The sequence below is a fragment of the Melanerpes formicivorus genome, unplaced genomic scaffold (assembly GCF_026170545.1).
Source record: "Melanerpes formicivorus ecotype bairdi unplaced genomic scaffold, bMelFor1.0.p_v2 SCAF_61, whole genome shotgun sequence".
Lineage (NCBI taxonomy): Eukaryota > Metazoa > Chordata > Aves > Piciformes > Picidae > Melanerpes > Melanerpes formicivorus.
This window is the reverse complement of record NW_027142413.1, coordinates 285530-298371: the sequence shown is the minus strand read 5'-3', so window position 1 is coordinate 298371 and position 12842 is coordinate 285530. Positions and strand designations below refer to the sequence as shown.

The following is a 12842-nucleotide window of genomic DNA, read 5'->3' as shown; positions in this document are numbered from 1 at the left end:
CCTATTGTAAATTAACCTGAACATTAACAGTTAATTAGGTCTGATTCAGGAAATACCTACAAAGAACAATGTGTTTCCTGGTGCTAGTACAATTACTTGCAAAAATTATTTGTTCTACATCTCAGGAAAGTGAGGATTGAAACAAAGAATGCATATTTGAAGGCATTTTTTAATCTGTATAAGTGATACAGCTATTTTTTCCTGTATTCTAGTAGTTCTGCTGGCCATGTTAGAAAACATAACTTCTGATATATAAGTGACCAGAAAGTGGCAATGGCAGCTGCTTTCATGCCAGCAGAGTGCTAAAGAAATCATTTATGCCAACAATATCTTGAGGCCACATGTACATTTGAAAATTTAAGGCAAACTGAGTTCTTGACAAGTCCTACATACAGATACAATCTACTCCTTTGGATAGGGACATTAGAAAACATGTGTCATAGAATCGTGTCAGTAACTTCTGTAAATTTTTCTTACAGTAATACATTTTTTTTCCTAAACTATCAGCCCTCAAATTATAACCTCAAGTGTGAAAGCTAGGCAACCATTTTTTGAATTGTGCCTCATTATTATGGCTCTATTTTCTCTGGAATTTTCTCTACAAATATTTTAATGCATACATTTTAATGGGCAGTATTAAAAAAATCTGTGGTGCTTATGCAAATACTTAAGAATTTCCACTGACTTTCAATGTCCTTCAGCTTTACTCTGACTAGTTCTAAATAACAGAAGGTCATCTGTGAACTGCTTTTCTGGAACCTTTCACTGTGCATGTAGTCTTTACATGCTCCATTCTGAAAGTACTGAAAGTAATAACCTTACTGATCATACTCTGAGCAACTAGTTTATACATGTATGCGAATAGAATAGAATAGAATAGAATAGAATAGAATAGAATAGAATAGAATAGAATAGAATAGAATAGAAATTAACCAGGTTGGAAGAGACCTTTGAGATCATCCAGTCCAACCTATCACCCAACACTATCTAATCAACTAAACCATGGCACCAAGCACCCCATCCAGTCTCTTCCTAGCCACCTCCAGTGATGGTGACTCCACCACCTCCCTGGGCAGCCCATTCCAATGGCCAATCACCCTTTCTATGAAGAACTTCCTAACATCTAGCCTAAACCTCCCCTGGCGCAGCTTGAGACTGTGTCCTCTTATTCTCGTGCTGGTTGCCTGGGAGAAGAGACCAGACCCCGCCTGACTACAACTTCCCTTCAGGTAGTTGTAGACAGCAAAAAGGTCTGCCCTGAGCAGAACTGGTTGCACAAGGTCTAAGGGGAGATTACACAAGGTAGAAGAATCTTGATAACAATGGGACTTTTGTAGATCTCCCATGATGTGAACCTTGGGTGATAAAGTGACTCCTCTCAGGAGGGTGCTGGAAGCTCAGTGAATGAGAACAGAAATTACCCAATAAGGAAGAAGTGACCAAGAGCTCATCCAGAGGGCAGCTGTAGAAATTTCAGCCAGGGTCTCCACACCCACCAGAGATATGCAACACACATGGTTAACAGATACATAAATATAGTGATTAAGTTCAGGAAATGTAATGTACATGCATGTCCTTAAGAATAAAAATTGATTCTTGGTCTTGTTAGGGTGCAAGATCTGTGACATGAGACTTCTTGCACTCAAACTTGTGCAACTTTGTAATAAATAATGTCTACCTTCTAAAGCTTAAAACTAGAACCTTGGAGGATTTCCTTAAATACCTGAATTTCACAGTATCACCAAAAATGAAAATGCCCAAATATTAAGCAAGAGAATCACAAAGAAACAAGCCTTCCTGTCCTAAGGAAGGATAAACTATATTTGAAACATTATTGACACATGTTGGCCTAACATATTTTTAAAGACACCCATTAAGCCAATTGCCATTTATTAAACAGGTAATCTATTCCAATCATTTAAAAATACCATTTTTAATGTCCTTGAATGAGTAGCCTAAATCTTTCTATCTATGGTACAAACTCATTGCTTCTTTTTCTATTCCCTTAAAACTGAAATTTAGTGAGATAACAGATGGGCCAAAATACACATCACTGACTGGAAATACACTTTTTGTCTTTGCTTTTTATATATTTGCTATTATTAGGCAGACACTCAGTCAAATCATTTATAATCAGAACCCAACCTTAAAATAAATACCTTCATAAGAAATGCATGTGCAAACATGCTATTGTAGGATAATCCTATCCTCTTTTTTTCTTTTTAATTTTAATGATTTAATAAGAAAAAAAAAAAAAGGCTAATTTGGTATCTTTCTTTGCAGTGTGTCAGCTATAACTACATTTCATTCTTTACACAATGGTGTTAACAGGCAAGAATTTACTGTACCACGTACTACATTCTCACATACAGCTGCTGGGCAACACTGAAATAATTTTCCAGACCATTAAACACATTCCACACCTAAAAGACAGATACTGTTAATAATACAGAGATAACTCAAACACGTACATGTGGAAGAAAACCTGTCAAATGGCAAAACACTGAAAGGATAATGAGTTTTCATTCATCACTTACAATCCTCTCCTTGAATGTGGTGTTTGGATTTGGTATGTATTTCTCCAGTGCAGCTGATATATTATTGCCCCACAACAACAGAGTACTTGCACAGCCAAATGAATGAAACCAAACTGTGGTTAAATAAACTGACTTCAGCATGAAATTCTGGGGGGAAAGGGAAGGGGGTCACCATAATTTTCAAAGCTAGATAGTACAGTTTCCCTGGTATAAACCGTATGACTATGTTTACATATGTGCATAATTAAGAAACTCAGTTGCTAATAACAATTGTAGGTTTCATGAACAATCATGGCTTTGTGCCGTTAATCCTTGCAGTGACTCAAAACATATATAAGGAAACACAATGTCTTAAAACATACATTTATGAAAAAATGAAGCAGCAGAGCTCAAGTTTAGGTAAGCCTGAAGTGGTTATTAAGAAATTCCCAAAGGCATAACTCCTCTGAAGCATTCTCTGAGAGAGCATCTACTCAGACCCATAACTGGGGGAATTATAGATTCCTTCAAATTTCTGAGCACTTTCACAATTCAGGTGAAAAACATCACAATCATTATTTTGCAACAGATAACACAGCAAGTGAAATACAGAAAATGTTATGCAGAAGCCTTAGTTGGAGAGTCCTAAAACAATCTCTCCAATGTATAAATTAAAATAAAATGAATTGTTTTCCATGACTGCAGCCATAACACCTTTTTTCACTACTGTGGTTTTCTGTGCCTGGTGGAAAAGGGCCTGGGGGTGCTGGTCGGCAGCTGGCTATGACTCAGCAGTGTGCTCAGATGGCCAAGAAGAACAACAGCATTTGGGTTTGACACTCTCTCTGACATTTCTGAAGACTAAGACTCTTGATTACTTTGTGAGAAACACACAAATGCATGTAACTAAAATGCTTGAGTATTGCAGTTTCCTGACAGAGGTAACTGTTGGCAGCTTCACAGTAGTTTTTACTGCTAGTACAGAATATAGCATGCTGGCTTGAAAAACTGTTCAGTCATCATGACTGTCTCTCAGGCTGGCTGCCTAGTAGGTGGTAAATTAACTCCATGTTGTTATTTAAAAAACCCAACCAACCAACAAAATCCCTAAAAACCAAAGCCCCAAACCTTTAATAGCATAGCCTGTAGCTGTCAGACTTTGTTCTTCAGCCTTGTCCTGACAAATGACTATGCTTATATAAACCTGAACTTGACAAATGACAGCTAAATCTTCTTCAAAACAATGGGTGATTTTATATGCCTTGCCACATGTGCTTAGATTTATCAGTTCTATTGTTTGTTTCCACACACTCTTCCCCATCTTATAATTACAAAAATTTTCCTTATTGACCACAGTATTTTTTTAAAAGCCGCCTTTGACACTGAAGTGTCCTGATTGACAGTTTTGCTTAGCTTTTAGAGTTTTTGGTAAAAGAGTAGAATGATAGAAACAGAATAGTTTGGAATGGAAGTGATTTTATTTAAAGATAACTAGTCCACCCCCCTGCAGTAAGCAAGGACATCTTTAGTAAGATTAGCTAGCTCAGAGTCCAATCTAAACTCACCTTGACTGTTCCTGGAGATTGGGTACCTACCATTTCTCTGGGTAACCTGTTTTGGATGTTTTACCAACTTCACTGCAAATATGTCTTTCTTATATCTAGTCTAAATCCGCCCTTTCATTTTAAAACCATTACTATTTGTCTTATTGCAACAGACTGCCTTAAAATGACTGTCATCACCTTTCTAATAGCCCCCCTTTATGTATTGAAAGGCTGCAATAAAGTCTCCCCACAGCCTTCTCTTCTCCAGGTTGAACAATCCTAATTCCCCCAATCTATCCTCATAGGAGAGATGTTCCTTCCCACCAATCATTTTTGTGGCTACCTTCTGGATCTACTTCAATAGATCCATGTCTTTTGCTGATAGCTCCAGAGCTGGACGCAGGACTCCAGATGGGGTCTCACCAGAGTGGAGGAGAGGGGGAGAGTCGTCTTGACCATTGGCCATGCTTCTTTTGATGTAGCCTAGGATTTCTTGCCTTTCTGGGCTGCAGGCAAACATTGTTAATTCGTGTTTAGCTTTTCATCCACCAGTACACCCGATTAGGGATAAGTTGTTAGTAAAAAGGATCAATTAATGTCTTCTATCATCTTCTGAACGTGCTATCTAACAGACAGCTTGCAATAAGTTGCACCACATATTCCAAAAAGCAATTTCTTCTTTTATTTAGGGTTAAATCCTTTCTCTCAATGCACACACAGTATAAGGGGACAAGTCACTTCCAGAAGCCTTTCAAAAAGGTTGAGAATGGCTTGCTAGGACAAACCAAGGTGTCACTGAAATTCTGGTTGAGGAACTTACAAGGGAATATTTAACTGAAGCACAATTTCTATGGAAAGTAACCTTCTCTAGATGTATTAGTGCTTCATATAATTTAAACAATGGAATTGACCTTGCCTCAAAATGGATTTAAAGAAAAAAATCAACCCACACAGTGTCTTTTCAAGTAAATAAATCTGCACAGCAATTTCATTACCATATTTGGTGTCTCTATTTTTGGTTTCTCAAATGTGAGTAATCATCTTCACATCAAGCAGATGTCCAATTCCTTTTTCACAGCATTTTGCCAAAATTCACCAGACAGTGTACCCAAGTTTCACACTCTAGACCATATTCTAATAATAAACCCTTCTCCCTCTGCTGTGTTAGATTGGAAAAATAGTGTTTTTCAGAGTTAGTGGAGAGAACTGGTATTATGTCTGGGGAAAAAAAAACAAGTACCTGCATAAAATTCAATGATCGAGATGTTAAACAGAAGTGGTCACAACACTGAGCCTTGAGGAGCACCACTTGTGACTGGCTACCATCTGGATTTAACTCCATTGACCACCACTCTTTGGGCTCTTTCACTCAGCCAGTGCTTTATCCAGCAGAGTGTGTGCTCATCCAAGCTATGAGAAGCCAGTTTGTCCATGAGAATTCTGTGGGGAACAGTGTCAAAGGCTTTTCAAAAGTCTAGGTAGACAATATCCACAGCCTTTCCCTCATCCAATAGTTGGGTCATCTTGTCATAGAAGAAGATCAGGTTCATCAAGCAGGACCTGCCCTTCATGAATCCACGCTGACTGGGCCAGGTGTTCTTTATATGGCATGTAATGGTGCTTGAGATGACCTGCTCCATGACCTTCCCTTGTACCAAGATCAGACCGACAGGTCTATAGTTTCCTGGATCCTCCTTTCTTCCTTTCTTGTAGATGGATGTTACATTTGCTAGCCGCCCCAGTTAGCCAGGACTTCAGGTAAATAATGGAAACTGGCAAGCATGCCTGCCAACTCCTTCAGCACCCTTGGGTGTAGCCCATCCAGCCCCATAGACTTGTGTGCACCTAAGCAGTGTAGCAAACCACTGACCACTTCCTCATTGTGGTGACCTCATTCTGATTCCCCTCCCTTACTCCTAGTTCATGAGGCTGGATATCCAGGGAACTGCTGGTTCCAGTGCTAAAGACTGAGGCAAAGTAGGTATTGAGCACCTCAGCCTTCTCCTCATCCTTAGCCACTGTTTCCCACTACATCCTATAAAGGATCGAGATATTCCTCAGTCCTCTTTTTGTTGCTAATTAATGCCTGTCCTTTTAAATTGCACCATTGATGTTTGAAAATATAGCAGTGGTAAATGGTGAGTGGTGTAGTTTCCACTACATCACTAACAAGGCCAAAACATAATGTTCCAGTTGTACCAATAAATTACAACATTTTCAACTGTACCAAAGAAGAGGACTTAGAAAACTAGAAGAAACATTGGGTTGTTCAGGCGCCTGATGGTCTGAGATACCTTTTCACTAACATCAGGAAAAAAAAAAAAAAGGAAAAAAACCCACAATGCTGTATCAATATTTTGAGCAGAAGAAAACTCTGAGAATTTACTTTATTGTTGAGAGTTTATCTTAAATGTGCGAAAAATGTAGGTGTAGAAAATCCAATATTTACATAAAACTGAAATCAAAGGACATTACATCATTTCCACTGCTGTTGTCTGAGAGCTGGCAGATGACACTCTAACACAAGTGTTCATGACAATATTTTGAGATGGAGTACATATTTGTGTTCCTCCAGGAATGAAGGAATGCATTGCACAGTACCTGGTAGTATTAGAAGAAAAAAAAGACAGGAGCTCAAATTTTGAGTTTGAATTTCTGGTGATTCTCTTGACAACAAGCTTTAGACTTTGGCAATGATATGCACCAGAGATGTAATTTCTGTTACATTTAGAAATTTCTTGAGGGAAAATATGCACTTGAAAACCTGAATATGGAATACAGTTCTTACAACTCAATAAAAATTGCAATAAACATGCACAAAATGAATGTATTTTAATTCTACGCACTGTTAAGATGTACTGCTAATAAAAAACCTGAGATTTCACACCAATTCTTCACTGTGACCTTATCTTCAAACTAAATAGAAGCCAATCACATATATAATGTTGGAGTTTTCACTAATAGGTATAATAAGTAGTATGCAATGTAAGTGCAAGTGAGATTCTGAAGGTTCAACATACGTATTTCGTTATCTACCTCAAACAGAAGATGGCAGTAGCAAAATTTTATGATTAATCCAATCACCATCACTGTTCCTGTAAGATTTAATTAGTGAACAATAACATTTTAAGAGCCCATGTGTAAAAAGTGTGATAGAGCAGGTTAAATTCAAGCTAACTACAGGAACCTAAGCACCAGCTGTTGTATCTTAGTTGTGGATTTAGGGGAATGTCAAAAAGTCATAAAATTATTTCGAGTAAAAACATTCAACTTATGTAAGATACTTCTTTGGCCCTGTAAGGTTTTATAACTATGAGAACCTCTCAGTATGAAGCCAAGAGAAACACAGGACTCCCCAGTTTCAGTAGCACCCTAATATGAACCAAACTGAGTATGAGGAGGAGTTCATTAACCACAATAAACATGCTTCCTTCAAATATGTACGTCAACTAAAAAAGTATGAATTCTTAATTTAAAAAATGAAGGATGCTCATTCAAGTGAGGGGCAGAATTTGATTTCTCACATGATTTTACTAACTAGTATGATTTCCCACATATGGCAGAGTTGTAGGGTTGTGAAATGCCTTATCATTACTCCAGTGGGATACCGCAACAGATTAAAGTACACAATAGGTGCTCTTCCTTTGTTGTATTGTAAAGTCCATGTAATTCCTCTATGATGATTAAAGTTATTTTCTCTAAACTAAGGAAACTAGATAGACTATAAGCCATTAAATCCATAATTATTACCTCAGTGTTACAAACCTGTAATTTTAATAGATTTCATCAATAAAAAAATCATTTTAGAAGTATTAGGACTTATTTAGCAGTTGTCAATCTGTGAATAAATTGCTAATCATTATTTTTCTCCTGTTTTGCAGAGGAATAAACATGCAACTCAGCTATGTATTACTGTGCCATAAAATCTGCCATTCCCTTATGAACTATGGCCAAGAACTTCTGGAAAAGGATAATAACAGTTAGAACAGAGGGCAAAAGTCTCAGACTTCAGGGGTTGCTTGTTTCATGTCTCTCTGTATTTGGAAACATCTGTTCAGCTATTGTCTATGTTTATTACTTGAATTGTGCTCTCAGTCAGGACCAAACTAGGTAATTAGCAAATAGATCATTTCTTACAGGGATGCTTAAAGCCATTGTTCATATTATTGTGACGACAGAAAGCAGAAGGAGGTTTGACACTTTTCTCACACTGTGTAATTAGTTTGTACTAATTTGCAATGATATTCTTTTACAAATAGGCACAGATACTTCTTTACTGCTTACTTTTACATATTTAATATTTTCAAGTAAAAAAAAACCAAATCACAAATAAGCTGATGCATTATTAATAGTACTGTAACAGCAGATTATTACAAATACAGACACCCTTTTGTTTCACCCATTCAATTCAATGATACCTGTGTTTTTCTCCCATTCCACTGTCTACATTTCAATTCAAAACCATATGAATGAAGGTGTTATCTCTCATTTTATCACAGTTACAACCAGAAATACTGATTTGAAAGCACAAGTTCCTCACAGCTGAATTCACTTTTATGTTCTGTTCAGAAAGACTGGTGCACCTGGGAAAAGTGAAATAGTGCTAACATCTGTCAGATATAGGTTTACTATGTTAGCAACAGAATTGAACTACGGGTTTCACTTGCACTTCACTGCAGTGTGTGGCAACTGAAAGCTGGCTGCTATGGCTGCTAACAAATTCTGCAGTCTAATCTGAGGCTTCCTTAGGGAAAAAAAACCCAAACTTCTGGGATTAGTTTACCAAACAAAGGTTGACTGTTGCAGTTTGATGAGCCAAACTTGACACGAGGGAAAAAAACAAGCAGGGATAGATCTTACATCAACTTCATGGCTCAAAGAACCTCATGGTTTGGGAAGGATGGAATATTAAATCTGTAACTCAAACTCACAGATATTTTCATGTATGCTCAGTCATTTTAGTAGACATTCAGTTTTAAGGGGTGGATGTATGGACACCAAAACATGTTGAAATTATTTGCTTTACTCTTCATGAATGATTCTTTATTTTACTTTTACAGTGATATTAATGCTACTCTAAACAGAAGCAACTCATGTTTTCTGGGGTCCTCTGTATATTTGTGATTTTAAAAATCAGATATTCCAATACACATTAGCTTTGCAAATATACCTAGGACTATTGACAATGACTTCTCTCTCATTAGCATTATTACTACCTTATAAAAATTCAGCAGAATATTTTGATGCAATTGTGGAGGAAAGCGTAAGGAGTTAAGTTTATTTCATGTTTGCCTCAACACTGTTTGTCCCAACATTGTTTGTCCTGAGATGTTTATACTCCATTGGACCAGGAAGACAATTGCTTATCTACAAGTAACAACTAATAACCAGACAAGGCCTCAGGTTCTGCATTTGAGTGTTGTAATGCAAGGTGGGGCTCGTGACAGAAAGGAAACAGGAACCACCAATGGCTGTCTCATCTAATTATGTACTAATTCTGTAGTTAATTACATTACTATTACATCTCATATCTAATTGCTAAAAGTAATTAATAAACACAAATACAAAGCACTTTATAGAAAGTCATTCAAAGGAATTTGAAAATCTTACACTTTATGCTATGTATGGACAGTAGTTTGGATATTTAAAGTGATAACAATATTGCTGGCAGCACATTTCTACACGCATCAAGCATCAATATTTCAGCTCATGCTACTTCTTGAACAAATTTTCACTGAAAATGCCCATACTGAATTTTATAAATACAAGAATTATATTAATTTATAGTGGTATATGTGTTGAAGTACACATTCAATAATCCTCCCAAGCTTGTCCTTCAGAAAAAACAACACACTCAAAACCATGAAGTATTAAGCTCACTTATCATAGCATCATAGTATCAGTCAGGGTTGGAAGGGACCACAAGGATCATCTAGTTCCAACCCCCCTGCCATGGGCAGGGACACCCCACACTAGATCAGGTTGGACAGAGCCTCGTCCAGCCTGGGCTTAAACACCTCCAGGGATGGTGCCCCGACCACCTCCCTGGACAACCCATTCCAGGGCTTCACCACTCTCATGTTGAAGAACCTCCTCCTCACATCCAGCCTGAATCTCCCCACCTCCAGCTTCATTCCATTCCCCCTAGTCCTATCACTACCTGAGATCCTGAGAAGTCCTTCCCCAGCCTTCTTGTAGGCCTCCTTCACTTGATTAACTTCCTAAACAGAGGCTTGAAAAGATGAAAAAGTGCTACTGTGGTTTGGCATGATGTGATAGATTTTTTTTAGTAATACATCAATTGTTACATTTCTCAGTGTTAAAACAAGAAGTAGAACATAATAGAAATTAAAACAAATAAAAATCCCACCCACTTGTACATTGGATTTGCTCTACCAGACTTAGATAACTGCAAAATATTTGCCAAATGAGAGAAATGTAAAAGACCCACCTGTTTTAGGGTCCACAGAGAAATATGGCTGTCCCTGGAGAATACTGTACACTACTCTGGCACTGTTTCCATATGTAGGGTCATCAGCATCTGTGGCTGTCACCTGCAGAACAGATGTACCTATACACACAGGAGTACAAAAGTGAATTGACAGTAATACAATTTTCTGACAAATAGAAATATTTCAGATGGATTTTTCAGACCTCTACAATCCTCACACTCTATAGCTGGGAGATTAATTTTTTTCCTTGTAAGATTTTTACCTAGCATATTTTTGAGGAAAACTCTTTGTACTCCCTCTGAAATTGTTTTCCTCCTTCTCTCTGTATATGTATAACTCACTTAATTATCTATATGTAAACATAAACAGTAACTACAAAGTATACATATTTATGCATGTTCAAACATAGGCCTTGAACTTGGATACTGCTTAGATTTCTGAACAACTCCTATTTATACACTTTTACACGATTACATTCATACAGAATACAAATTGTTGATGTTGAAGTGCAAAGTTAAAATAATTTACACTTCCAAATAAATATAATACACTAAAGAGATTTAAAAAAATCTGTCTATTGGAAGACATCAAAGACCTTAAAATGAAATAACTTTGTTGGAATTCAAATGAGGGGTCCCAATCAGAAAGGTGAGGAATTCAAAAGACAAGTATTTGTATGCTGTTAACAAACAGCATTTGAAAAACAAAATAACAGTTCCTAGCATGTCATGAAGTGGCATAAATTGTAAGTAACACTGTAAAAAATAAAATGCATAAATGCTGCACAAAGTGATTTTACATAGTTTTGCATTTTTCACGACATTTAATGATGAATCTTTTTTTCCATTACTGCCCACCACATTACATAAGAAAAGAGTAAAAGAAAGATTAACAAATTAATAAGGGCTCAGTCTTCATCCCACTTGTGTATCCTTCTAGAGACACTGCTCTGTGTAGACTTCATTGGCGTGATATTTAAAAGCAGGAATAACAATAATAGCCAAGGCTACTGTCATTTAATTCTGCATCTGAAAGCAACATCTTAGTTAAATTAACCACTAAGGCTTCATCTATATTCTAGATTGTTCAATTTCACAAATCATTCGTGAAAACTATGCTTTGGAAAAAAATTCCTTGATCTCCCCACCTTGTCATACTTTGCCTCATGGAACAGTTTAAGAGCATGCTAACCAGATTCCTTCATGTGAAACTAAACCAGGACATGTGCTTTAACAGCACATTTCATAGTTTCATTCAGGGTTGGAAGGGACCACAAGGATCATCTAGTTCCAACCCCCCTGCCATGGGCAGGGACACCCCACACTACATCAGGCTGGACAGAGCCTCATCCAGCCTGCTCTTAAACACCTCCAGGGACGGGGCCTCGACCACCTCCCTGGACTAACCCATTCCAGGGTTTCACCACTCTCATGGTGAAGAACCTCCTCCTCACATCTAGCCTGAATCTCCCCACCTCCAGCTTCATTCCATTCCCCCTAGTCCTTTATTAGAATAAACCTTTAGAATAAACCAAACCAGGTTGGAAGAGACCTTCAAGATCATCGTGTCCAACCCATCAACCAATCCAACCCACCCAAACAGCTAACCCATGGCACCAAGCACCCCGTCAAGTCTCCTTCTGAACACCTTCAATGACGGCGACTCCACCACCTCCCCGGGCAACCCGTTCCATAGCGCAATCACTCTTTCTGTATAGAACTTCTTCCTAACATCCAACCTGAACCTCCCCTGGCGCAGCTTGAGACTGTGTCCTCTTGTTCTGGTACTGGGTGCCTGGGAGAAGAGACCATCATCAGCCTGTCTACAACCTCCCTTCAGGTAGTTGTAGAGAGTGATAAGGTCACCCCTAAGTCTCCTCTTCTCCAGGCTAAGCAGCCCCAGCTCCCTCAGCCTCTCCTCATAGGGCTTGTGTTCCAAACCCCTCACCAACTTTGTTGCTCTTCTCTGGACTCGTTCCAGCAAGTCAACATCCTTCCTAAACTGAGGGGCCCAGAACTGGACACAGTACTCGAGGTGTGGCCTAACCAGTGCAGTGTACAGGGGCAGAATGACCTCCCTGCTCCTGCTGGCCACACTGTTCTTGATGCAGGCCAGGATGCCATTGGCCCTCTTGGCTGCCTGGGCACACTGCAGGCTCATGTTAAGCCTACCATCGACCAGCACCCCCAGGTCCCTCTCTGCCTGGCTGCTCTCTAGCCACTCTGACCCCAGCCTGTAGCACTGCATGGGGTTGTTGTGGCCAATGTGCAGAACCCGGCATTTGGATGTGTTAAATCTCATGCCGTTGGATTCTGCCCATCTGTCCAGCC

The 12842-nt window shown here is 38.5% G+C and overlaps 1 protein-coding gene across 8 annotated transcripts in view; it reads right to left on the bottom strand.

The window, feature by feature from the left end:
• Positions 1 to 12842, bottom strand: part of CDH18 (cadherin 18) — a 279170-nt gene that overhangs the window by 72026 nt on the left and 194302 nt on the right. For all 8 annotated transcript variants that reach the window (XM_068161968.1, XM_068161970.1, XM_068161965.1 and 5 more), the window contains one exon: positions 10512 to 10631. In XM_068161968.1, coding sequence (XP_068018069.1) covers positions 10512 to 10631 — 120 coding nt within the window. The remainder of the gene's footprint in view (positions 1 to 10511; positions 10632 to 12842) is intronic.